At 42.4% G+C, this 26,112-nt stretch overlaps 1 protein-coding gene across 5 annotated transcripts in view; it reads left to right on the top strand.

Moving 5' to 3' along the window:
* Nucleotides 1-26,112, top strand: part of LPP (LIM domain containing preferred translocation partner in lipoma) — a 281,781-nt gene that overhangs the window by 151,227 nt on the left and 104,442 nt on the right. For all 5 annotated transcript variants that reach the window (XM_073675189.1, XM_073675188.1, XM_073675185.1 and 2 more), the window contains one exon: nucleotides 21,520-22,173. In XM_073675189.1, the coding sequence (XP_073531290.1) occupies nucleotides 21,520-22,173 (654 nt within the window). The remainder of the gene's footprint in view (nucleotides 1-21,519; nucleotides 22,174-26,112) is intronic.

The raw sequence follows: 26,112 nt of genomic DNA, 5'->3' as shown, positions 1-26,112 counted from the left end.
CAGACTAATAAAAGTTAAAGTACCATAGAGGGAATATCACAATAAAAAAAATATGAAAATATTATACCCATAAAATACGTATATTTATGTAAAAAAAAAACAAAAAAAAGTACACATATTGGTATCGGAGCATCCCCACCTTAGCCCCTTCAGTGAACACCATAAAAAAAATAAAAAACCTATGCTTTTCCATCATACTGTCGAACAAAAGTGGAAAAAAACTCGATCAAAAAGTCGAGTAGAAATGAAAATTATATCTCTGAAAATGCCATCTTGTGCTGCAAAAAATAAGCCGCCATACAGCTCCATCAGCGTAGAAATAAAAAAGCTATAGCCTTGGGAATATAGTGATGCAAAAACAATTTTTTTTGTGTAAAAGCGTCAAAACATAAGAAAATGATATGAATGTGGTATTTGAGTAATCATACTGACCCGAAGAATAAAGCTGCTTTATCAATTTTACCATATGGTGAACAGCAAAAAAAAAAATTCCTGAATTGTTGGCTTTTGTTCATTCTGCCTCCCAAAAAGCGGAATAGAAAGCGATCAAAAAATGTTGTGCCAGAAAATGGTACCAATAAAAACGGACTCATCTCGCAAAAAAAAAACAAGCCCTTGATTGACGGTCAGCTGAAAAATAGAAAAATTATAGCTCTCAAAATATGGCTATGCAAAAAAAAAAAAAAGCGTCCAGCCATGCGCCCTAACAGTAGTTTTCCTCCACATATTGGGGTATCTGTGTACTCAGGACTGCACAACAAATTGAATGGTCCATTTTCTCCTGTTACCTTTTTTTTTGAAAATGCTAAATTTGGGGCTAAAGCAATATTTTTGTGGGAAAAGGTAAAATTTTCATTTTTTCCTTCCACATTGCTTTAATTCCATTGAAGCCCCCAAAGGGTTAAAAACACTTCTTGAATGTGGCTTTGAGCACCTTGAGGGGTGCAGTTTTTAAAATGGTGATACTTCTGGGTATTTTCTGTCACACATGCTCCTCAGTCGCTTCAAATGTGATGTGGTGGCTAAGAAAATTTGGTTTTGTAAATTTTGTTGGAAAAATGGAAAATTGCTGATTAAACTTTTAACCCTTCTAACTTCGTAACAAAAAAAATGTTTCTAATATGATGCTGATGTAAAGTAGACATGTTGGAAATGTTATTTATTTTATGTGGTATAAGGGCATAAAAATTAAAAGTTTGAAAATTGCAAAATGTTGTCAAATCTTTGATACTTTCATAAATAAATGCAAATAATTTCAACCAATTTACCACTAACATGAAGTATAATTTGTCAGAAATAAACAGTCTAAGAATCAGTGGGATCCGTTGAAGCGTTCCAGAGCTATTACCTCATAAATTGACACTGGTCAGAATTGAAAACTTTTGCCTAGTCAGGAAGGTAAAAACAGGCTGGGCGGGGAAGGGGTTAAGCGAAGAGTGATACTTGAAAAGGCAAACACATTTTCACATGACCAAAAATTAAGTAATAAAAAATAACTTGGGGTGTGGGAGGCAAGAAAGGATTAAAGGTCAATTAGAGCAGACAATGACACAGTGACTTACATAATGGAATAAGTAAAACAATTTCCGATTATTGAGCTAGATTGCGTGATGGTACGTTATATACTGTGGGGTCCATGGTGTGTGCTTATATGCTACGTTATATACTGTGGGGTCGATAGTGTGTGCTTATATGGTACGTTATATACTGGGGTCCATGGTGTGTGCTTATATGGTACTTTATATACTGTGGGGTCCATGGTGTGTGCGTATATGCTACGTTATATACTGTGGGGTCCATGGTGTGTGCTTATATGGTACGTTCTATACTGTGGGATCCATGCTGTGTGCTTATATGGTACGTTCTATACTGTGGGGTCCATGGTGTGTGCTTATATGGTACTTTATATACTGTGGGGTCCATGGTGTGTGCTTATATGCTACATTATATACTGAGGGGGCCGATAGTGTGTGCTTATATGGTACGTTATATACTGGGGTCCATGGTGTGTGCTTATATGGTACTTTATATACTGTGGGGTCCATGGTGTGTGCGTATATGCTACGTTATATACTGTGGGGTCCATGGTGTGTGCTTATATGGTACGTTATATACTGTGGGGTCCATGGTGTGTGCTTATATGGTACGTTATATACTGTGGGGTCCATGGTGTGTGCTTATATGCTACGTTATATACTGTGGGGTCGATAGTGTGTGCTTATATGGTACGTTATATACTGGGGTCCATGGTGTGTGCTTATATGGTACTTTATATACTGTGGGGTCCATGGTGTGTGCGTATATGCTACTTTATATACTGTGGGGTCCATGGTGTGTGCTTATATGGTACGTTCTATACTGTGGGGTCCATGGTGTGTGCTTATATGGTACGTTCTATACTGTGGGGTCCATGGTGTGTGCTTATATGGTACTTTATATACTGTGGGGTCCATGGTGTGTGCTTATATGCTACATTATATACTGTGGGGTCGATAGTGTGTGCTTATATGGTACGTTATATACTGGGGTCCATGGTGTGTGCTTATATGGTACTTTATATACTGTGGGGTCCATGGTGTGTGCGTATATGCTACGTTATATACTGTGGGGTCCATGGTGTGTGCTTATATGGTACGTTCTATACTGTGGGGTCCATGGTGTGTGCTTATATGGTACGTTCTATTCTGTGGGGTCCATGGTGTGTGCTTATATGGTACGTTATATACTGTGGGGTCCATAGTGTGTGCTTATATGCTACATTATATACTGTGGGGTCCATGGTGTGTGCTTATATGCTATGTTATATACTGTGGCGTCCATGGTGTGTGCTTATATGCTACGTTATATACTGTGGGATCCATGGTGTGTGCTTATATGGTACATTATATACTGTGCGGTCCATGGTGTGTGCTCATATGGTATGTTATATACTGTGGGGTCCATGGTGTGTGCTTATATGGTACGTTATATACTGTGGGGTCCATGGTGTGTGCTTATATGGTACGTTATATACTGTGGGGTCCATGGTGTGTGCTTATATGGTACCTTTATATACGGTGGGGTCCATGGTGTGTGCTTATATGGTACGTTATATGCTGTGGGGTCCATGGTGTGTGCTTATATTATATAATTATAACTTTTTTTTTCCAAGGTTTTGTGCGAAGCCTATTGCTTTTTACCAGCAATGTTGCGGTCTTCTACAGTCTTCACAGGATACTTCTTTGGGAGTCTAGTCATCCCCCTCCCAAAGGTTGGAGCATCATCAATGATAGCTGGCGCCACTCCTCCTGCTATTGAGAATACTCGACAAAATTGTCAGTGTTCAGTTCCACAGATGCCCAGTAGCCTGTAAAGCAGGACTGTTCAGCTCTTGATGAACACTGATGATACCTTAAAAGCAGGAAGAGTGGAGCACGTCATTGATGGCTCTGCAGTCGAGGGATTACTATTGGAGGGGGCCGAGCGGAGTGTTACACAATACTGATGAGGGAAGGAGCCGGTGCATTTAAGAGGGCATGGAGTAAAGAGGAAGAACTCCAGAAAGTATGGATGCATGGGTAATTTAGTTTGAAAGTACACACACACACCCATCATACTGAAGATCGGGTTGTAAAATATATGTCATTGTCTTATTATTTTTGTTGCATGCTTCTTCAATTGAAATTGAAATAGACCTGGGATTGAGTAGACTTGTTAACAAGTCGCTTATTTTTTGAACAAATATACTTCGATGCCCCAACTCTTCTTCCCGGATTGATTTTATGTATGTCTGAAATTTTGTTTAGGTATTGTGACTTTTTAGCTGAACATACAACTTTTTTCTCTAAAAAGGCTCAAAAAAGATGAGACAAATATAAAGAACATTTTTACTTTTATGTAAGAAGGTGGGGTTGTGGCCCACGTTTCCCTTTGAAGACACGTGTATTATTGCAAATGTATTTTTATGTGCAATATGTTTAGTGATGAATTTGTGTTCTGCAAAGCGCTAGGTACGGTGGGGAGGGACAGAGTTAATGGTTGGGACTAGCCCAGAGTAGGAGGGGCTAAGGTGAAAGGACAGAGGGAGCTTCCTGTCAGAAGCAGCCTATGGTCTAACCAGTGAGCAGAGCCGCATGAAGTGGGTGTCCCTGAAGTGAGAGGAGACCGAGGCTACTGATGGTGTGATACAGGAGAGAGACGAGGAAAAGTGATAGAAGGAGTGAATGATTCTCAGGAGGCTGGACAGACCAGAGTTCGCAAGCCAAAGAGGCAACGGGACAAACCTGAGCAGGGAATGCGAGACTAAGAAAGTGCCCTGTGTGGTAGTTCCAAGGCGTCGGCAAGCAGAGAAGCTACGGAACGGCCATAGTGGCATAAGTAGCTCCCCTAAGGGGAAATGGACATGGAGCCGCAATTTGAGAAATAGGACTCTCGCTTCCTGGACTGTAGTGCCATTATTGGGGACAAGGGGGAACTTCTGAAGCACTGTGCTGGGTTGTGGTGAAGGCAGAGGAGCTAACTGGGGCAGAACTGGGTTGCCGGCATCATGCGGTCTGTGTAGTGCCCCTACAGCGAAAGTCCACACACCCAGCCAAGACCCCCTTTTTCCTGTAGCATGCTGGGGCGTAGAACACGTGTACCTCGCCCACCGCTAACGTGCCGCATCACGTTACTTTTGCAAAAAAAAAAATTGAAGGGGATAAAAAAAGCAAATAATGAGTTGGGGTGATAATGTTCATAAATAGGGTGGACAGGTACCTAAAATAAGGGGAGGCATTATTTACCTGATAAATATGAGCACTGCTTCCTTAAATAGGACATTAGGACCAAGTGGCCAAATGTGAACGTTATATTGTGCTTTAGTGTCCTTCATTCAATGGGCCTCGTGCTTTAGAATAAAAATCTTAAAAAAAATCTTTTAAAAATCTTAATTCAAATACCGATGCACGATGGCCCCAATCATGAAGACCGATGTTTTTCATGCCTTGATGATGGGTGGAGTGACTTATTGAGAGGCGCGTGCCTATTAATGCATGAGGCGAGGTGCACAGTGGCAAGCGCTTCCCTGTCTGCCTCATTACAGATCTTACGCAGTCTCCTTGTGTTGCGCAAAAAAACTTGCGACTTTTCAAAGCTTTTTTCAGGCGTAAAAGTTTTGATGAATCTGGGCCACTGTGCGAAGTGAGTGAAGCTTAGTAGAAATGTATTTTCTTTGTGGTGTGACATGTAAAGGCTCTTTTATTCATGTACACATTGTAGAAGAGATCATCATACAAATTGCAGCCACTTTAGGACTCCTTACAGCTGAAGGAACCTAGTTGGTGGATTTCTCTGTAATGTGTTTAAACCTTTGGAAAAGATCGCAATGATTCTTCTTTCTTCCTATTGAACTAAATGTAACAGGTGTCCAAATAGTTGTGGTCCCCTTCTTGTGTGCCTGGAAACCCTCTGACAGGTCACACTGTTACATCCTATTTCAAACCGCGCCTACTACTGTATTATGTTCCCATAAGTCTCAGTAGACTTTGCTTTCCCTCAAGTGACATTTCCGCGCACTCCACACTATTGATTTCTGTCTCTGCGTCTTGTTATACATTAAATCCTCAGCAGGCTGCTGTGGAACACACTGTACTGTAACTTTCCTCCAGCCATCTTTCACTCGCTCTTTGACAAGGATAAATATGGAGAGGTAGAACCGCATGTCATAAAGCAAATAAAGTCTAGGCAACAGCCACTTAATGTAGTACCTTTTAGTATTTGCTTTAATGTAATATACGTGAAGTTTGAATAGTAATCAGAGAGCAGATTTGCCTGAACTTTCAACAAAATGAGAAAAAGTTTTAAATTGGTAATTTCATTGGTATTATTCGTTCAATAATGTAATGTGCAGGTGTCCTGAATTCTCTCTAGATTAGTGCTTTTCTATCCCACTGAGCTTCCAGCATGATTTTTATATTAGTAACTAGCTCGTGACATTGCTTATCAATATATATATATATATATATATATATATATATATATATATATATATATATATATATATATATATATATATATATATATATAGTGTATGTTACATAATCTATATTGTCAATGTACAAAATCTTCAGAGTTGAAACGTACAGTACCTCCAGAGAACTACTTATTGGGTAATTCCTATTGTATAAAGTGAAGAGGATACGATTTCCTTTTATAACCGCCATTGGTCCGTCCCTGGCCTCTCCCACTGATCTTAAAAATGAATAAATGTAACAACAGGAAACTGCTGCAGGTAAGTCATGGAGTTATGGAAATCACAGAATGGATAGATATGTTAATGATATGCAAATGAGAAAAAATATGGAAACCATTTTCAAAAATCTCGATTTTATTCAATATAGAGTATGAGTTGCTTGCTCAGTGAGGTTATTAGTGGTTATCAGAATAATTTACATATACTAGTATTCAGTATTAAAATCAAACATCAGTGATATAGTCATGCAGCAGTGGACGACAGAGGATACAGATTTCAGGCTGATATGTTTCCTTTTTGCATTCCAATACTTTATGCACTATGCCACTGTTACATGATTTTAATATTGAAGACTAATAAATATGAAAGTTTTTATACAAGTGCTGGGGATCAGCTTCGTTGGATGGAGCTACTCTACTTTGCGCTGATTAGGTGAGCTGAATGAAAATATCTAATTTTCTCTTATCTAAGGAATGTTCTGCCATTCTGAATGCTCTTGAGCACACAAATTATCAAGATTCACAGCTGGCAGCTTCTTTTGCAATTGCATCCAATGTCATCCAAGATGGGAGACAAGTCTGGAGATGCTGCAGGCCATTGTAGCCAACGCAGGCTGATCACAATAACACAAGCAACGTGCAGCTTTGCGTTGTGCAGAAAAATTGCTCCTGGGACACTTTGGAGAAATAGTAATACCACTGTTTCTACGGCTAAATTAATGTAGCGCTGAACTTTAAGTATACCTATAATGGAGACAAGAATAGAAAAGAATTATGCCACCCCACACCATAATCTTTAGACTAGCATCAGTGTGATGTGCCCTTGTGAAGGTCTCTTCATCGCTTTTCCTACATGGTCTAGTCTGTTGCAAAGAATGGCATGTAGTGTTCCATTCTGTCCTTCAAGTGAAATTGGACATCACATACCAAGCCTGAGGCATCAAACACAAACCAACAGAAGACACTCATGCCTATTGGGTTACTAGTCAGATATCCAGTTTTTTGGTATACTATTGACATCACACCACTGCTCTTAAAGACCATCATGGTGCAGAGCCAGACTGCAATGGAGGATGGAATAGAGGTCTATCCTTTTCAGCAATGAGACCTGCTTTTGTCTTGGATGCCGTGATAGTCTGAGATTAGTCTGGTGACCATGTGAGAAATGATATGAAGAGGGAGCTATTTTTCATCATTGGTTGTCAATTGCAAAGGGAGCTGGAGGCAGCAGATCTTGATGATTTATGTACCCAAGTTCATTCAGCGTTGGAAGAACATTCCTCAAGTAACCATTAATAACCTCATTATTGCTGCCTGGGCATGTGTTTCTATGTGTGGTGTTTATGCCCGAATAAATCGAGATATTTTGAAAATTTATTTTCCACTTTTCATCATTTGCTTATCATTCAAGAAGTTGTGCACTACTTTAGATCCCCCCCCCCAGTGTATCCCCCCGGGGCCTCAAAGACTTTTTGTAAATCCCTTCCTTTGCAGATAATGCCTGTGAGCGGCGCTATCGGTGGCCGCTCACAGGCATCACGTGACCCTGCACGGACGTCACGACAAGTGATGCGTGACTCAGCGCTGCGGTACCCCCCCCCTCCAACCCGCTTCACACCCAGCATCCACCACGTGTTTTCCCAATGAATGGGGAGAGGCAGAGCATACGATGGATGCCGGGTGTGACGCGGGGGGGGGGACCCCGCCCACAACCCAGCAGCCACCGTGGAACCAGGAAGAAAAAGACCCCGGCTGCTGCCAGCACTTGTTGTGACATCAGCGGATGTCAGAGCCGGCTGTAGCCGGGGGTCACGTGATGCCTGTGAGCGGCCAGTGATAGCGCTGCTCACAGGCATTATCTGCAGCATAAGGTATTTACAAAAAGTCTAAGGGGCCCCGGGGGGATACATTGGGGGGGCGGGTAATCTAAAGTAGTGGACAACCCCTTTAACATGTCTATCGATTCTGTGATTTTAAAAACTCCATGACTTTTCTTTCTTAGTTTTGCAATTTCAGTATTGAGGAGTGTATGATTTGTATTCTGCATTTTTCCTCCCGTTTTCACCTCTGTGGGTTCTCTCATTTTCTGTCTCTAATAAATTACCATACTCTCTGAGCTGGCTCATATAGACTAGCTTTTTTGATGTCTCCAAATTATAGCACACAGAGATGAGATCTTTCTCTATACCAAATGTCCAAAAGCTGCAGCATGGAGAACATTTTTATAATCCACCATAGGAATCAGCACAAGCCAAAAAAGTCCATTTATTGAATAGTTCTTAAAAGCAAAGTACAAAAATGCAAATGCATATATTGTGTCCAACACAACAAAAAGTCCGAAGAGAAACACTGACACATTTCAAACCCCAATGGTTCTTATTCCTCAAAATCATTCTCTCAAGCAGCTCGATCAGGCAGTGACCTGGAATGGTGTCCTATGTAAAGGTATGCCTGTCAAGAGTTTTATCACCAGACGTCAGAGACTGTTTACAACCATCAGGTGTATTTTGAAGAGGAAGTGTTAATTCACAGGTCCATACAGTGATGAGCCCTATTCCACAGTTCGAAGCCAGAATATGGCAAGAACCACACAACTAATTAAATACGAATGACAGTTCATCATTACTTTAAGACATGAAGGTCCGTTAATCTGAAAAATTGCATGAAACTTGAAGGTATCCTCAACTGCAGTTATGAAAACCATCACCTGCTAGTTCTCTTGAGGACTGGCTTGGTAAAAAAAGAACATAAATTACTTTTGCTGCAAAGGATAGGTTCATCAGAGATGGCCACCTCAGAAACCGGTAATTGACATCTTGGATAATATGCCTCATAAATGCCTAAAATCCAGTAGCGGACACACCAGCTGTTTATTTTACTCTTATATAGCACTATTTATTTCACAGTGCTTTACAGACATCATCATAGTCACTGTCCCCATTGGGGATCCCAATCAAAATTCCCTATCCGTATGTCTTTGGTGTGTTGGAGGAAACTATACATACAAATTCCTTGGAGATATTGTCCTTGAGAACCCAGGACCTCAGCGCTGCAAAGCAACAGTGCTAACCACTGCTGAGTCACCGTGAGACTTTAAGCAGTAGCATATTATGGTCGAAATGCTGGAAAGAAGCCAGTACTAAGGACCTCAAACAAGAAGAGGAGACTTGTTTAGACCAAGCCGCACAAGGACTGGACATTAGATCAGTGAAAATGTTTAGTGTAGTCTGCAGAGTCAAAATTTGAGATTTATCATACCAACAGCCTTGTCCTTTTTGAGACAGAAAGGTGAAATGATGGTTTCTACATGTGTGGTGCCCACCGTGAAGCATAGAATAGGGACATGCTATGGTGTGAGGATGATGGGTGATTTATTCAAAATTCAAGGCATAGAGTCACCAAACACTTAACCAGCATGGCTACCACATCATTCTGCAATTTCTTATTCCATCTGGTTTGCATTTAGTGGGATGATCATTTATGTTGCAATGAGACGATGACCAAACACATCTCCAGGCTATGTAAGGGCTCTGTGACCAAGAAGAAGATATATGGAATGCTGTCACATGACTTGGGCTCCATAATAACCTGACCCCCAAACCAATTGAGATCGTTTGCGATGAGTTGGACCACAGGGTGAAGGCAAAACATCCAACAAGTGCTCAGCGCCACTGGGAACTCCTTCAAGAAATGTTGAAAAGTAATTCCAGGTAACAACCTGTTGAAGCTATTTGAGAGAGTGCCAAAGGTGAGGGGTTACTTTAGAAGAATCGAAGGTCTAAGACACATTCGGTTTAGTTTCACGCTTGCTTCTTTACTGTTTCCACATGTGTTTCTTTATGGTTTTGCTGCCTTCATTCTGAATCTAAAATGTGCACACTCCAATAAAAATAAGGAAAACAGTTTGCTTGAATGGGTGTTAGCAGACTTTTGACCATTACTGTGTGTATATAGTATATCATGCATTGTAACAGTTAATTTTATGATTAGCGCACTGCTTTTTATAGACCCTATATGAAATATAAATCTGCGCCACTGTAAACATTTTACACTTGCCCTTGCTACTATTCTCAAATTGTTCTGCTTTGTAATAGCCGGTCATTACCTTAATTTTGTGTTTTGTTAGGAAAAGTATTTGGGACAGACTTAATATGTCAGGTATATGATGTATAGTGTATGTAGAGAGATTTATGTGACCTGTGACCTTTAGGTTTCGGTGGTTTCATCTTATGCAAGTGAATGGTACTGCGCTAGGGTACCAGACGTAGCGCTACTAAAAGAACTGGGCAGGGCTGTTCAGAGCAGTGGAGGTGGACATGCCAGATCTAATCTTGATGGTTTGCCCGTAAGACAGACAATCAATATAAAAAATAATCTTAGTGGAGATGGAGAGATGGCTGGTGCTAAAGGGAAACCTGCAAATCGTTACTAATGAACAGATTACAGCAGGCGGCGTGGGTCAGACCTTGGTGGATTCAGCGCTTCTCATTAATTATTTGTGGGTCAGTACTGTAGCGTGTGTTCATCTGCTTGTTTTCACACATTTTTGCATTTATCCTTTATCTTTGCAGTGTACTAATTGCTTTGTTATTGCAGAAAAGTATTCACTTTTCTACAATAACATAAACATGCGGCTGTGGCCTTGGGACATTGGGTATTGTTCTGTATTGACTGCCTTTCAGGGTCGATGTCTGGGAATACTTTCAGATGCAGAACTTTTAATGAAATGCCTGGTCTCCCCTGCTACTTTATAGTGAGGCTTTATATTACTAGAAAGATGATGTATCATGTGTCTGGACTGATTCTTTCAATTAACTCTGACGGCCATGTTTGTCATTTATTTTAGTTTCATTCGAGTGAATTTAGAGGTTACTTTAAAGGCAAGTTTAGAGTTTGTGGCCACTTCGCAATTAAGTTAGAGATACTGCGGCAAATGTGACCCATCTACAAACTGTTACAGTGGTTTGATATGGCATATATGATATTTTTCTTATGTATCTACCTAGATTAATTATGTGTTAAGTGTTGTCACTATCTGTTTCATTATATATTACCTGTGGGCACTATTACGCGTTACTATACACACATACTAGCACTTTATTTCTCTGATTGCACTTGTTGGCAGCTTCTTTTCCAAGTTTCGCTTTGCAGACACAGCTTCTTAATCTTAACAGGATCCGAGGTGCACATGCCCTCAGCATCACTATTGTGTGTGTGCATGCCCAGTAGCGATGGTGAAGGGTCCTTGCTCCTGGTCATGTGCTGTTTGCCTTGATGACCACGTGCGGTTTGCCTTGATGGCTGCGTGACGGGGTGCGCATGCTCTGTTTAGATTGGATTCCATTCCTGGTGTCTGATCATGTGATTGTCAAGGACATTTAAAGCCCTGTGGGTTAGCTCCGTATATCATACCCCCTGAGGAAGCGAGAACTAAACACTCGAAACATGTGTTGGAGTTTTTTGCTTATGTTGTAACTTTGCTTACTGCACTATCTTATAATAATATAATAATTTTATTTCTATATCTCCAACAAATTCCACAGCACTTTACAATTAAAGGAACCTGTCACATCCTAGTTGCTATGTACACTGCCCCCATAGCGTTGTTAGTGATGCAATGTGCATCACTAACAAGCTGTATTTATGAAAATCGGTGGTAGTATAATGTTTATATACTTTGTCTTACCTGCTTGTATTCGGTCATAGGGGTGTGATTCTCACATTCAGTCAGTGCTGGCGCCGCCCATGACATTTGCATACTACTCCTGGCATGATGTTTGAGAGGTGCATGCGCATTTGCACACGTCGGGCTGCTGGTCCAGCGCATGCGTACTGAGGCAGTGTGATTACCAGCTTCAGTGCGCACGCGGTGTCACCTGTGGCTCCCGCCGCGTGCGCAGTCAATGTATCTTGCGGTCACCGCATGCGCAGTGACACTGCAGCGGTCAGAAGATCACAGGGCCACATTGACTTACAGTTGTCTCCCCATGCATCAATGGATTGCAACAGGGCAAAAAGTCAGCATTTTAACAATATACTAAATAATAGCAATGGAAGTGTTACAGTATCTACTTTATTGGTTTATATTCACATGATTCACTGTTAAATGCTTTCTTTTTAATTTTAATCATGAAAACCTTCAGAAAAAAAATGCAGATTGTTATAAAATGTAGATTATTGCGTACTCCGGTTTTGGGCTTTGCTTTATTATGAGCTATAGTACTTGTTTTGTGTATATTCTATTGATATTGTTGTGTTTTGGTTATGTAGACAATTAGACATGCTAAATATAAGGTTGAGACACATAAGAACATCTGTGGGAAGATACAGTTTTAATGTAGCACATCCCGTTGCTGTAGCAACATCACTCCAGCTCAATGCATTTAGCAGGATCAAGACATGGGTCTGTCATGCCTCAGTAATGATGCCTGCGCTGACCAGATGTTATTGCTTTCCCAATGCAATCACTCCTATCCTGTTTACACTCTGTAATAAAAGATATCAAGTTGAAAAACATAAACACGCGAGTAATCTACAAGGAGACGTAGATCTGTCTAATTTAACTAAAACTGGAATCAACCTGCATTTTTAAAGAGAATTTGTCAGTAGTTTTATGCCATTTAATCTGAGAACAGTATAATGTAGGGTCAGATACCCTGATTCCAGGGATGTGTCACTAGTTAGGCTATGTGCTGTAGTTTCAATACAATCAGAGTTTTATCAGCAGGAGATTATCACTAGAGGACTAGGTGTCTCAAGCACCACAGTCAGGCCAATCTGTATAACCCCGCCCCCACTACTGAAGTTTGCTGACAGTGTACACATGAAGCTGCCAATCAGGTGTGTGTGCAGAGTTATACACGGCTCAGCATTCTGACCACTGCTACTAATATAGCAGAGAAAACAGGGATTCTATCAAAACGAAAGCAAGCAGTCCAGTAAGTGACACATCGCTGGAATCAGATTCTCTACCCCTACATAGCAAAAACCTGCTGTCACATTCCCTTTATTTTGTAGCTCCTGATCCAGGAGAGGTAAGTGTGATAGGGTCGGTTCCCATGTACAGGGTACTCCTTGTGTTGCTGGTGGGAAAACACTAATTAGCCAGTTTGTGTGCCAAGTATCTTAGTTTTAGCATTTATTCTATGTAGCAGTTATGCAGTTAAAATTTAAAAAATAAAATGATTGAACATTTAATATTGATTTATTCCCTCTTTTAGCCAATTTTTTTTCTTTTATCAATGTTCACAAATTGTCTATGAAATGTATGGCATGTTAGTATTATGGAACTGACATGCAATTTGTGCTGCAGTCTTGAAATTAAAAAAAAATAGTTGAAATGCTTTCTTCTGACTCCATAAGGACAAGTACAACCTTATTGTACTTTTTATGCCGCAAATTTCACCCTGTTCATTGCAGAGTATGAAATCCATGGTGAAAATCCATGCCATTTCCTCAAATGTATCCACAGCATGCACTTATATTTTTAGGTGAAGTACTTCTATGTACCCGGCAGGTCGTTGTGTGTTTTCCTTCAATATTTTTCTCTTATTACATAGTTGATTTGAACGCTGTCCATCATTCGTTGGTGACCTATGACCGTGTCACTACGGCCGGTTTTCTGAGTATACAAGCATATATACTGCCATGTAAATGTGTTTTAAGGCTGAAATTACTCATGCAGTTTTCAGACTGTTGTGATGCTAGTTTTTCATCCAAAGTTGGATGGATCCAACAAAAAAGGAAACAATCATTTTATATAATTACCTTGTGTGAATAGATTCAATTTTGTAATATATATACCATATTTTTCGGACTATAAGATGCACCTAGGTTTTAGAGCAGGGAAAAAAAAAAATTAAGCCAAAAATGTGTTCGTGATGCACTTTTAAGGGGGAGGTGGTCTTCTGCTGACACTGGTATAGGGGTAATGTCCGCCAATTCTGACAATATCCTCCATCCTGGTATGTATGCGCCCCCCCTTCCTTTTATACGTGGTCCCCATCCCTATCCTGGATGCATGGCACCCCTCATACCTGTCCTGGTATGCATGGCACCCCTCATACCTGTCCTGGTATGCATGGCACCCCTCATCCCTGTCCTGGTATGCATGGCACCCTTAATCCCCGTCCTGGTATGCCTGGCACCCCTAATCCCCGTCCTGGTATGCCTGGCACCCCTAATCCCCGTCCTGGTATGCATGGCACCCCTCATCCCCATCCTGGTATGCATGGCACCCCTCATCCCCGTCCTGGTATGCATGGCACCCCTCATCCCTGTCCTGGTATGCATGGCACCCCTCATCCCTGTCCTGGTATGCATGGCACCCCTCATCCCTGTCCTGGTATGCATGGCACCCCTCATCCCTGTCCTGGTATGCATGGCACCCCTCATCCCTGTCCTGGTATGCATGGCACCCCTCATCCCTGTCCTGGTATGCATGGCACCCCTCATCCCTGTCCTGGTATGCATGGCACCCCTCATCCCCGTCCTGGTATGCATGGCACCCCTCATCCCTGTCCTGGTATGCATGGCACCCCTCATCCCTGTCCTGGTATGCATGGCACCCCTCATCCCTGTCCTGGTATGCATGGCACCCCTCATCCCTGTCCTGGTATGCATGGCACCCCTCATCCCCGTCCTGGTATGCATGGCACCCCTCATCCCCGTCCTGGTATGCATGGCACCCCTCATCCCCGTCCTGGTATGCATGGCACCCCTCATCCCCGTCCTGGTATGCATGGCACCCCTCATCCTTATCCTAGTATGCATGGTCCCCCTAATCCCCATCATGCTGCACATGAAAAAAAGAAACACTCCTACTCACCTTTCTTCTCTCCTCCAGCGCTGCGTCTGGTCTGCCCGCACTGATCTCTCCATGTGAGCTGCGCATGACGTCACTGCCATGCGCGGCTCACAAGGAGAGATCAGCTGCCGGAAATCACTGGTCCCCACGCCGGGACTGTGTGCGCGGGGAGCAGCGACTTCACTCTCCTTCATAGCCGGCACACAGCGGAGCAACAGGCTCCTGCTGCTGCCGGGCTATAGCGTGTGCCCGCTTATTAAAGGGCATGAATATTCACCCCCTTCCCACTACCCCAACTTGACAATTTTACAATGTAAAACACTTTCCAGTTGTCAAAGGAAATCACCTCTTTCAAGACTTGTTAATTTGCAAATATCCGGGTTATTTTTTTATTCTGAAAATGTCATTTTCGTTGTAGTAACATTAGAAAAACACAGTGACTACATTGTGCCCCTGAAACTCTGCACTGCAAAATGTTCCTACTTTGCAGTCATGGAGATGACTTTGCTTAAATTTTCTGTTATAAGTCCCTTTGTTGTCTCGTAGAACTAAAGTAATTTGATGTGTTGTGTTCACTCAAATATTATTAATTTTCCCTTATACTTGTTCTCTTGTCTGGAGTATTAGCTGAGAGAGTTATTAAATTGAAGAGAGAGTGTTTTAATAAAAGTAAAACAACACACATAAAAATTGGATGAAAGGGAATTGTTGTAAATGGACTAAAATGCAAGATTCAGTTCTGGTTCTATCACATGTACCAAACATCAGCACAGTTTTGCAACCCCTTTTACTTGCTCCACACATCACAACATGGCAAACAAGGCTCTATTATATGTGCCACACATCAGGGCATAGTAGTGCTAGCTCTATTACATGTGCCGCACAACAGGACATAGTAGTGCTGGCTCTATTACATGTGCCACACAACAGGACATAGTAGTGCTGGCTCTATTACATGTGCCACACAACAGGACATAGTAGTGCTGGCTCTATTACATGTGCCACACAACAGGACATAGTAGTGCTGGCTCTATTACATGTGCCACACAACAGGACATAGTAGTGCTGGCTCTATTACATGTGCCACACAACAGGACATAGTAGTGCTGGCTCTATTACATGTGCCACACATCAGGGCATAGTAGTGCTGGCTCTATTACATGTGCCACACAACAGGACATAGTAGTGCTGGCTCTATTACATGTGCCACACAACAGGACATAGTAGTGCTGGCTCTATTACATGTGCCACACATCAGGGCATAGTAGTGCTGGCTCTATTACATGTGCCACACAACAGGACATAGTAGTGCTGGCTCTATTACATGTGCCACACATCAGGGCATAGTAGTGTTGGCTCTATTACATGTGCCGCACATCAGGGCATAGTAGTGTTGGCTCTATTACATGAGCCGCACATCAGGTCATAGTAGTGCTGGCTCTATTACATGTGCCGCACATCAGGGCATAGTAGTGCTGGCTCTATTACATGAGCCGCACAACAGGACATAGTAGTGCAGGCTCTATTACATGAGCCGCACAACAGGACATAGTAGTGCAGGCTCTATTACATGTGCCGCACATCAGGGCATAGTAGTGCAGGCTCTATTACATGTGCCGCACATCAGGGCATAGTAGTGCAGGCTCTATTACATGAGCCGCACAACAGGACATAGTAGTGCAGGCTCTATTACATGTGCCGCACATCAGGGCATAGTAGTGCTGGCTCTATTACATGAGCCGCACAACAGGACATAGTAGTGCAGGCTCTATTACATGTGCCACACATCAGGGCATAGTATTGCTGGCTCTATTACATGAGCCGCACAACAGGACATAGTAGTGCAGGCTCTATTACATGTGCCACACATCAGGGCATAGTAGTGCTGGCTCTATTACATGTGCCACACATCAGGGCATAGTAGTGCTGGCTCTATTACATGAGCCGCACAACAGGACATAGTAGTGCAGGCTCTATTACATGTGCCACACATCAGGGCATAGTAGTGCTGGCTCTATTACATGAGCCGCACAACAGGGCATAGTAGTGCTGGCTCTATTACATGTGCCGCACATCAGGGCATAGTAGTGCTGGCTCTATTACATGAGCCGCACAACAGGACATAGTAGTGCAGGCTCTATTACATGAGCCGCACAACAGGACATAGTAGTGCAGGCTCTATTACATGTGCCGCACATCAGGGCATAGTAGTGTTGGCTCTATTACATGAGCCGCACATCAGGTCATAGTAGTGCTGGCTCTATTACATGAGCCGCACATCAGGGCATAGTAGTGTTGGCTCTATTACATGAGCCGCACATCAGGTCATAGTAGTGCTGGCTCTATTACATGTGCCGCACATCAGGGCATAGTAGTGCTGGCTCTATTACATGTGCCGCACATCAGGGCATAGTAGTGTTGGCTCTATTACATGTGCCGCACATCAGGGCATAGTAGTGTTGGCTCTATTACATGAGCCGCACATCAGGTCATAGTAGTGCTGGCTCTATTACATGAGCCGCACATCAGGGCATAGTAGTGTTGGCTCTATTACATGAGCCGCACATCAGGTCATAGTAGTGCTAGCTCTATTACATGTGCCGCACATCAGGGCATAGTAGTGCTGGCTCTATTACATGTGCCGCACATCAGGGCATAGTAGTGTTGGCTCTATTACATGAGCCGCACATCAGGTCATAGTAGTGTTGGCTCTCTTACATGTGCCGCACATCAGGGCATAGTAGTGCTGGCTCTATTACATGTGCCGCACATCAGGGCATAGTAGTGTTGGCTCTATTACATGAGCCGCACATCAGGTCATAGTAGTGTTGGCTCTCTTACATGTGCCGCACATCAGGGCATAGTAGTGCTGGCTCTATTACATGTGCCGCACATCAGGGCATAGTAGTGTTGGCTCTATTACATGAGCCGCACATCAGGGCATAGTAGTGCTGGCTCTATTACATGTGCCGCACATCAGGGCATAGTAGTGCTAGCTCTATTACATGTGCCGCACATCAGGGCATAGTAGTGCTGGCTCTATTACATGTGCCGCACATCAGGGCATAGTAGTGTTGGCTCTATTACATGAGCCGCACATCAGGTCATAGTAGTGTTGGCTCTCTTACATGTGCCGCACATCAGGGCATAGTAGTGCTGGCTCTATTACATGTGCCGCACATCAGGGCATAGTAGTGTTGGCTCTATTACATGAGCCGCACATCAGGTCATAGTAGTGTTGGCTCTCTTACATGTGCCGCACATCAGGGCATAGTAGTGCTGGCTCTATTACATGTGCCGCACATCAGGGCATAGTAGTGTTGGCTCTATTACATGAGCCGCACATCAGGTCATAGTAGTGTTGGCTCTCTTACATGTGCCGCACATCAGGGCATAGTAGTGCTGGCTCTATTACATGTGCCGCACATCAGGGCATAGTAGTGTTGGCTCTATTACATGAGCCGCACATCAGGTCATAGTAGTGCTGGCTCTATTACATGTGCCGCACATCAGGGCATAGTAGTGCTGGCTCTATTACATGTGCCGCTCATCAGGGCATAGTAGTGTTGGCTCTATTACATGTGCCGCACATCAGGGCATAGTAGTGTTGGCTCTATTACATGAGCCGCACATCAGGTCATAGTAGTGCTGGCTCTATTACATGAGCCGCACATCAGGGCATAGTAGTGCTGGCTCTATTACATGTGCCGCACATCAGGGCATAGTAGTGTTGGCTCTATTACATGAGCCGCACATCAGGTCATAGTAGTGTTGGCTCTCTTACATGTGCCGCACATCAGGGCATAGTAGTGCTGGCTCTATTACATGTGCCGCACATCAGGGCATAGTAGTGTTGGCTCTATTACATGAGCCGCACATCAGGTCATAGTAGTGCTGGCTCTATTACATGTGCCGCACATCAGGGCATAGTAGTGCTGGCTCTATTACATGTGCCGCACATCAGGGCATAGTAGTGTTGGCTCTATTACATGTGCCGCACATCAGGGCATAGTAGTGTTGGCTCTATTACATGAGCCGCACATCAGGTCATAGTAGTGCTGGCTCTATTACATGAGCCGCACATCAGGGCATAGTAGTGCTGGCTCTATTACATGTGCCGCACATCAGGGCATAGCAGTGTTGGCTCTATTACATGAGCCGCACATCAGGTCATAGTAGTGCATTCTTCAGTTCATGCTTCCATCACTAATGCCAAACTCAGAAATACAGTGGTGTTTGTCTCTGCTTTGGTGTTGATCACTTATCAGAGCGTCATGATGGTACAGGCTATTGTTCAGGCACAAATCACTGGTGCGCATAAGGAAGGTAATCGGGATAATCTATGTATGTGACGTTATGATGTCATTAACCACCTTTTAAAATTATTGTACATTACGAATTGTAGATGCCCTTTAATATTTTTTTTCTTGGACACAGAGCGTCCGGTTTCGCTTTGATAGAATTTGTTTACCTGGTGACATATTGGTTCCATCCTCTCCATCCTGTTTTATATTCGGCCTATTATTGCAGAGTATGGGCCAGCATATAATTTGTCTGCTACTCGAATACAATGATTGACACTTCTGATTTACATTTGTATAAAATGTATACATAGACGAGTCTCAAATGGAATGTCACCACTGATAATCCACCAGTAGGCTGCTCCTGCATGGTGCTGTCCCCTCCTCCTGCTTATTTCTATGCACCTTCTTCCTTGAAACAGAGTCATTACTGATGGACCTAGCCTTTTCTGCTCTCAGGAATGTCCCACTGCTCAGCGTGTCTTCGGTCCCCACCGCTCAGCGTGTCTTCGGTCCCCACCGCTCAGCGTGTCTTCGGTCCCCACCGCTCAGCGTGTCCTCGGTCCCCACCGCTCAGCGTGTCCTCGGTCCCCACCGCCGTCCAAGAAAGCAAACACACGGGCTGATTCATTAAGACAGACACAGCGCATGCTCGTGCTCTGCCAGTCTTGCTGGAGTAAAAGGCGCTGCATTCATTACAAGGTGCTCGCCACTTAATGAATGCAGTGCATCTTGTGTGTGGTGTACTCCACACCAGAAATACTGTTCCTGTCAGGGACTGGAGTAATATTTCTAGAGTACTAAACGCTGGCATTTTAGATGATGAATTGGACAGGTGGGTGTGACAACGGCCCCTCCCGACCCGGTTTCCACCCAGCACCGCCCATTTTTGTGAAATTGATTCAAACTAACATGAAAATGCCAAAAGTCACACAATTTTTCGCATCCCAGCATCGTGCAAAAATTTGGCAATTTTTTAAACCTTTTATCGCCACTTTTCTACCATAAAAGCTTTGATGAATCCACTCCAAAGGTTATACAATTCATTCAGTCTGAGTACAACAGGACAGACCAAACTTGTCATTAGTGACTTTCTATTTCGAAGAAGTGGTGTGGGAATAGGCACGAGCGAGGGACAGCACAGCACAAAAACTAGTTGAAATTTAGTTCAAACTAAACGTTGTCAGAAGTGAAAAAAAAAAATTGAAGCTTAAAAGGGAACAGAAGTGAACTTTACATGAGTCACGTAGAACATTGCTTAGTTTTTAAAGATTGAGACACAGTTTAAGGTATAAAACATCCCATTAAATGGATTCTGTCATCGGGATATTGGCGCTGCCTTCCAGTCTTTGGCAGCACACTCTTGTCTCAGTGGCCTGCCTCCCTGGCCTAAGAACTTGTGCCGGTGCCGTTATTGCCCAGATCGTCTCCTGAGAGGGGTGGGGCATGCGCACATCAATAGTCTAGCTCTTGCAATATCGTCAGGTGCTTAATGCGCATGAGGAGACCACCCACAGCAACGACTGCACCTCCGCAAAAGCTCAGACCTATGAGCAGGTCGCTAGGACAAGAGAAGTCACCTATCAGTCCTTGACTAGAGGGCGGGGGGATAACGAGAGAAGCGGGAGAGCTGTAAGTACAGTGCCCACCCCACCGCACTAGCAACTAACACTCTGGATCTGTTTAAAACAAGGTACGGATTAAGTTAGCATTAAACGGCCTTTACATACATGCCTTTAGTTAGGGGTGTAATGTTCCCTTTAAAGTGGATCTGCCGACAAATTTCCCAAAATGCAAACTGGATACATTATTATTATCACTATTATTATTTATTAGATGGGAAGAGACAGGTGTACTTTCTCCTAATCCATGTCAGAATGGCCAAATAATTCTCATATTAACATGTGTATTTTAATATTATAAAGAGAAACTTTCACAAAGGACTAGACAGCCATTCTTGTATGTTTAGTCAAAGTAAGCACACCAGCCTCCTCAAGTCTAAGATCTGTTTAGTAATGCATATTAGATGCATTCCAGACTGATTGATATTAATATTGATATAATTTGAATGCATATCTTATACAGTATCATTATTTTTTTTATTTAGTTTTATTCATTGAGATAATTTCTGCAATTCATATAATGTGTTAAATTTTTTACGTGTTTTTTAGTAAATGAGAATTTTCTTTTATATGTATACAGGGCACAGGGTCTGCAACTGGGACATTGACTCACCCATCAGCTGGAACGCCAGTAACTGGTCATAAGAGGATGATAATACCAAACCAACCTCCTCTGACAGCAACAAAGAAGTCTGCCGCCAAACCTCAACCCCAGTCCACAACATTGCCTGCGCCAGCAGGGTCGCCAGCTGCACAGAGGCCCCAGCCAGTGCCAGCATCTTATGCCACAGCCTCTACACCTAGCCGACCTACTTTTAATGTGCAGGTTAAATCTGCCCAGCCCAGCCCTCACTTTGTTCCACCAGCCCCCCAACCAAGTCAGCCTTACAATGTTACACCAAACCAGTACTATGCCCCTCAAAAACAAGCACCTCCACGAGAGCCAGAATATATTCTGCCCCAGCCTGTACGCTATGCAGATCCTGGCTATGGGTATCCCCAGGGTAATCAAGTAAAGTACCAAGAACCTTACTATCCAGCATCACAGGGCTATGGCGGAAGAAATAATTCTGAGATTCCCTACACACAGCAAGGAGGATGGAAACCCGAACCCTCTTACTCTTCTGGACATGCAATGGGTCAGCAACCTCCTGGCTCTTATCCACCTCCAAATAGTAAGAAGACCTACATAACCGATCCTCCTTATATTCCACCACCGCCACCTCAAGCCAAGGTAGGTCTTTGTAATATTGACAACCATAGAATGGGCATTACTTTATATTTTGGGAAATTTCACTTTTGGCTTTCATTTCTACATATGTAAAGGTGTGTCATACACTTGGATAACAGGGGTCCCAACCATAAAGAGTCTTTGGTAGCAAAGTCTGTATCCTAATAATAGTGTTATAATACCACTTGGTTATCACACGCCCATATAAACTACAACCCAATCTTTCAGTGTAGGGGATTTAGCTTCCCATCCTGAGTAGCAATTAAAATTTAGTCATCCATAGAAGTACTTTATGGGCAGTATCATTATCTATGGTGTGGAGTACTGCTTGCTACTAGTTTAAAGTGACCATCATACATCACTTTTGATATTGATGACTTACCCATCATTGCTTACCAGACAAAGCTCTGTTTTTCAGCAGCTGTGCGTGGTACTGCAGCTTGGTCCGTTTCCGGTGTATGGGGCAGACATCCAGTACAAAGTACAGCCACTGCAATGGCGGCTTGGCATTATTGGTAAAAGGGATACAGCATTCGCTAGCACTCAATAGACCTCTTTATTCAGTGGGTGGTGTCAATAATTTGTGTGTGTATATGAATGTATACAGCGGTTAACGCAAGTACTAAACACGTCACCAATTTTCTAAGTAAATGTATTTCTAAAGGTGCTACTGACATGAAATTCTCATTAGATGTCGGTAACAATCCATCCAATCCACACAGGCAAAGATGTCCATAAATTAAGTTATATGTAATAATGAGAAATAATGCAGGGAAAAAAGTACAGAACACGCTTAATGAAATTTAATTAATGCTTCCTACAAAAGGCTTTGCTGGTGATGACAGCTTCAAGGTACCTACTGTATGGAGAAACTAGTCGCATGCATTGCTCAAGTGTGAATTTGACCCCATTCTTCCACACAAATACTCTTCAAATCCTAAAGGATCCGTGGAAGTTTAACTTAATTTATGGACATCTACGGTTTGATTTATTTCCTTGTTACCGACTTCTGGTGAGAATTTCATGTCAGTAGCACCTTTAGAAATATATTTACTTAGAAAATTGGTGACTTGTTCAATATTTTTTACCTACTGTATATATTTATATAATATATATATAGTGAAAGTCATAAGTTCACTTGGCAGCAAAAATAAACTCTAGTTTTATAGTTGTAGCAGGTGTTTTGGATATCTACTTTGTACATGACACAAGCAACTTTCACAACAATTGTTAAAAACGAATAACTTCATTTATAATTCACTATATTGTATTTCCATAGGATCAGAAGTTTAAATTCTCCAAGTCGACACTGCTTTTAAATAGTTTGGGAAAACGATGCAATGGGTATAGAAGTGCCTGGTAGGCTTGCTGACATAATGTGCGTTAATTGAAGGCGTACATGGGCAGAATTTTAACGCATATTTGCTTCTTTGCTTGACATCATGGGGTAATTTAAAAAAAACAACAACAACAACAGCAAAGGCATCAGAAATAGAATTGTGCACCATTACCAGTCTCCTTTATCATTGGAAACAATTTCCAAACTCCTGACGTACTAGGTTTATCTGCTCAAGCAATAAACATCATGGAATCACAAAAGGGGCATTATTTCTTCTAGAGGTGAACAGCCTTTTTCATGCAAAGTATACAAATCAGTTTAAGAACAGCAACAAATAAGTTTGTAAAAATTCTGGATAAAATGGGTGCAAAAGTATTGGCATGGTCTTAAAGGCAAAGCCAGTAAAGCCGCTATATAAAAGGCAGGTTACAGCAGCAACTGCAAATGGGGACAAATATGCTCTCTGAAGAAATTTCCTCTGTTCTGGTAAAACAAAAACGGAATTGCTTGGCCATAATGACCAATGGTATGTATGGAGGAAAAAGAGGTAGGCTTTCAAGCTAAAGAACACTATCCGAACCGCAAAGCATCATTGTGGCAGCATTATTTTGCTAGGGGAGCAGGAAGAATCTGTACATTTCACAAAATAGACAGCATTGGGGTAAGAACATAATGTTGAATTATCACATAGTTACATAATTACATATGGTTGAAACAGGACAAGTGTCCATGAAGTTCAGCTGAAAATATTAAAGCAAGTTTTCAAAGCATCAGTCAGGCAGGTAAAGCTTGGGCACTAAAAGGGAATCCGTCAGCAGGTTTTTGTTATGTAATCTGAGGACAGAATGATGTAGGGGTTAAAACACAGATATCTGTGATGTCACATGTCAGGCTGTGTGCGGTTTACTTACACTGAAGGTTTTATGACATGGTGATTATCATCTTCCGGACTACAAGCCGTGTGTGCATACTAGTCTGACTTCTCCCCCTCCTTTGATTAGCTGCTCACTGTCTATAGACAATGTACATACAGAATACAAACCCATGGGCCATGCACACGGTGAACAAGTCTGTAGGACAGTGTTCACACCACCAAAAGACTGAAAAACACAAGGACACAGTAAAACAAATGTATGAAAATACTCTGTTGTAAAAAATGAACAGTAAACAGCAAGTGCTAGTAAAAAGGTGATAAAAAACAGGGTATTTGGTTGACACGTTTTTTGCAAAAAATGTATACTAAGCCGCTCTACCAACGTCAAGGTAACCCACATCAGAGCAGGCCCTACCTGATGTATTTAAAAACTGATCATGTGTATGGTATCTATATGAGAAGATCTAACAGGTAATGTCCATGTGCACACTCTGCAGAGGACGGCATTTATGTACATGGCCCATTTGTCTTTTGGTGGTGTGAACACTGTCCTACAGACTTGTTCACCATGTGTATGGCCCATGTGTTTGTATTCAATTTGTTTCTTGCATTTGCAAGATTAGGGAGGTCTCCACCCCTCCCTTGTGGGCCATGCACATAAATGCCGTCCTCTGCAGCGTGTCCACATGGACATTACCTCTCTGATCTGCTCATACAGGTACTATACACATGATCAGTTTTTAAATACATCAGTTAGGGACTGCTCTGATGTGGGTTACCTTGACGTTGGTAGAGCGACTTAGTATACAGTTTTTGCAAAAAAGCATGTCAGCCAAATACCCTGTTTTTTATCACCTTTTTACTAGCACTTGCTGTTTACTGTTACTTTTTTACAACAGAGTATTTTTAGACGTTTCTTTTACTGTGTCCTTGTGTTTTTCAATGTACATACAGAACCTGATTGGGACGGGGTTTGCTTTCTTCGCTCTGCTGCATTGCTAAATGTTAACGGTCAGTACCGCTGTACCCAGTAAACTAAATGATACATCGTTGGGTTTATTTGCCTACATTATGCTGCTCTCAGATGAGGTAGCAAAAACCTTCTGACATATTCCCTTACACTAATGGGAAAATAACCCATCGAGAAAACTTCCAAAGTTGTCAGAAGACGTGAAGGTATTGTCGTAGCCACCATAATGCCATAGAAAATTTAGGGGCAGGGCAGTAAAAGTCGGTGCGACCAAACAGAGCTACAAACCATTTCTGTCAGAGGTAATGATACAAACTTAAATCTGCTGATTGTGAGAAGCTTATGGAAGGCTGCGCAAAATGTTTGACCCAAGTAAGACCATTTATGGACAGTGCTACCAAATACAAACCACATGTATGGAAACTTCTGAGCCACGGGGAATGTGATGAAAGACCGAAAAGCTGAACTAAATCATTGTCTCTAGCAGTATTCTGACTTTTCACATTCCTGCAATACACTAATGTTCCTCCGTGACCTAAGAGGAAATGTGTACTAGGATTCAATGTCAGGAGTTGTGAAGAACTGCGTTTCAATGAATGAGGCTAAGGTGTATGTAAGCTTGTGACTTCACCTGCATACAGTCCTATTTCTTCCAAACAAAGGCTCCTTCCAGCATTGATTATGTGCAGTGCTCGCAGAACATCATTCTATGGGTAGCCGGCCATGGTAAGGGTGAAGACAGTGAAGATCATTTACAAT

The sequence above is a fragment of the Phyllobates terribilis genome, unplaced genomic scaffold (assembly GCF_046119375.1).
Source record: "Phyllobates terribilis strain yellow unplaced genomic scaffold, ASM4611937v1 Scaffold_3__8_contigs__length_932513732, whole genome shotgun sequence".
NCBI classification, from domain to species: Eukaryota; Metazoa; Chordata; class Amphibia; order Anura; family Dendrobatidae; genus Phyllobates; species Phyllobates terribilis.
The sequence above is the reverse complement of the archived record's forward strand: the minus strand, read 5'-3'. Positions and strand labels throughout refer to the sequence as shown.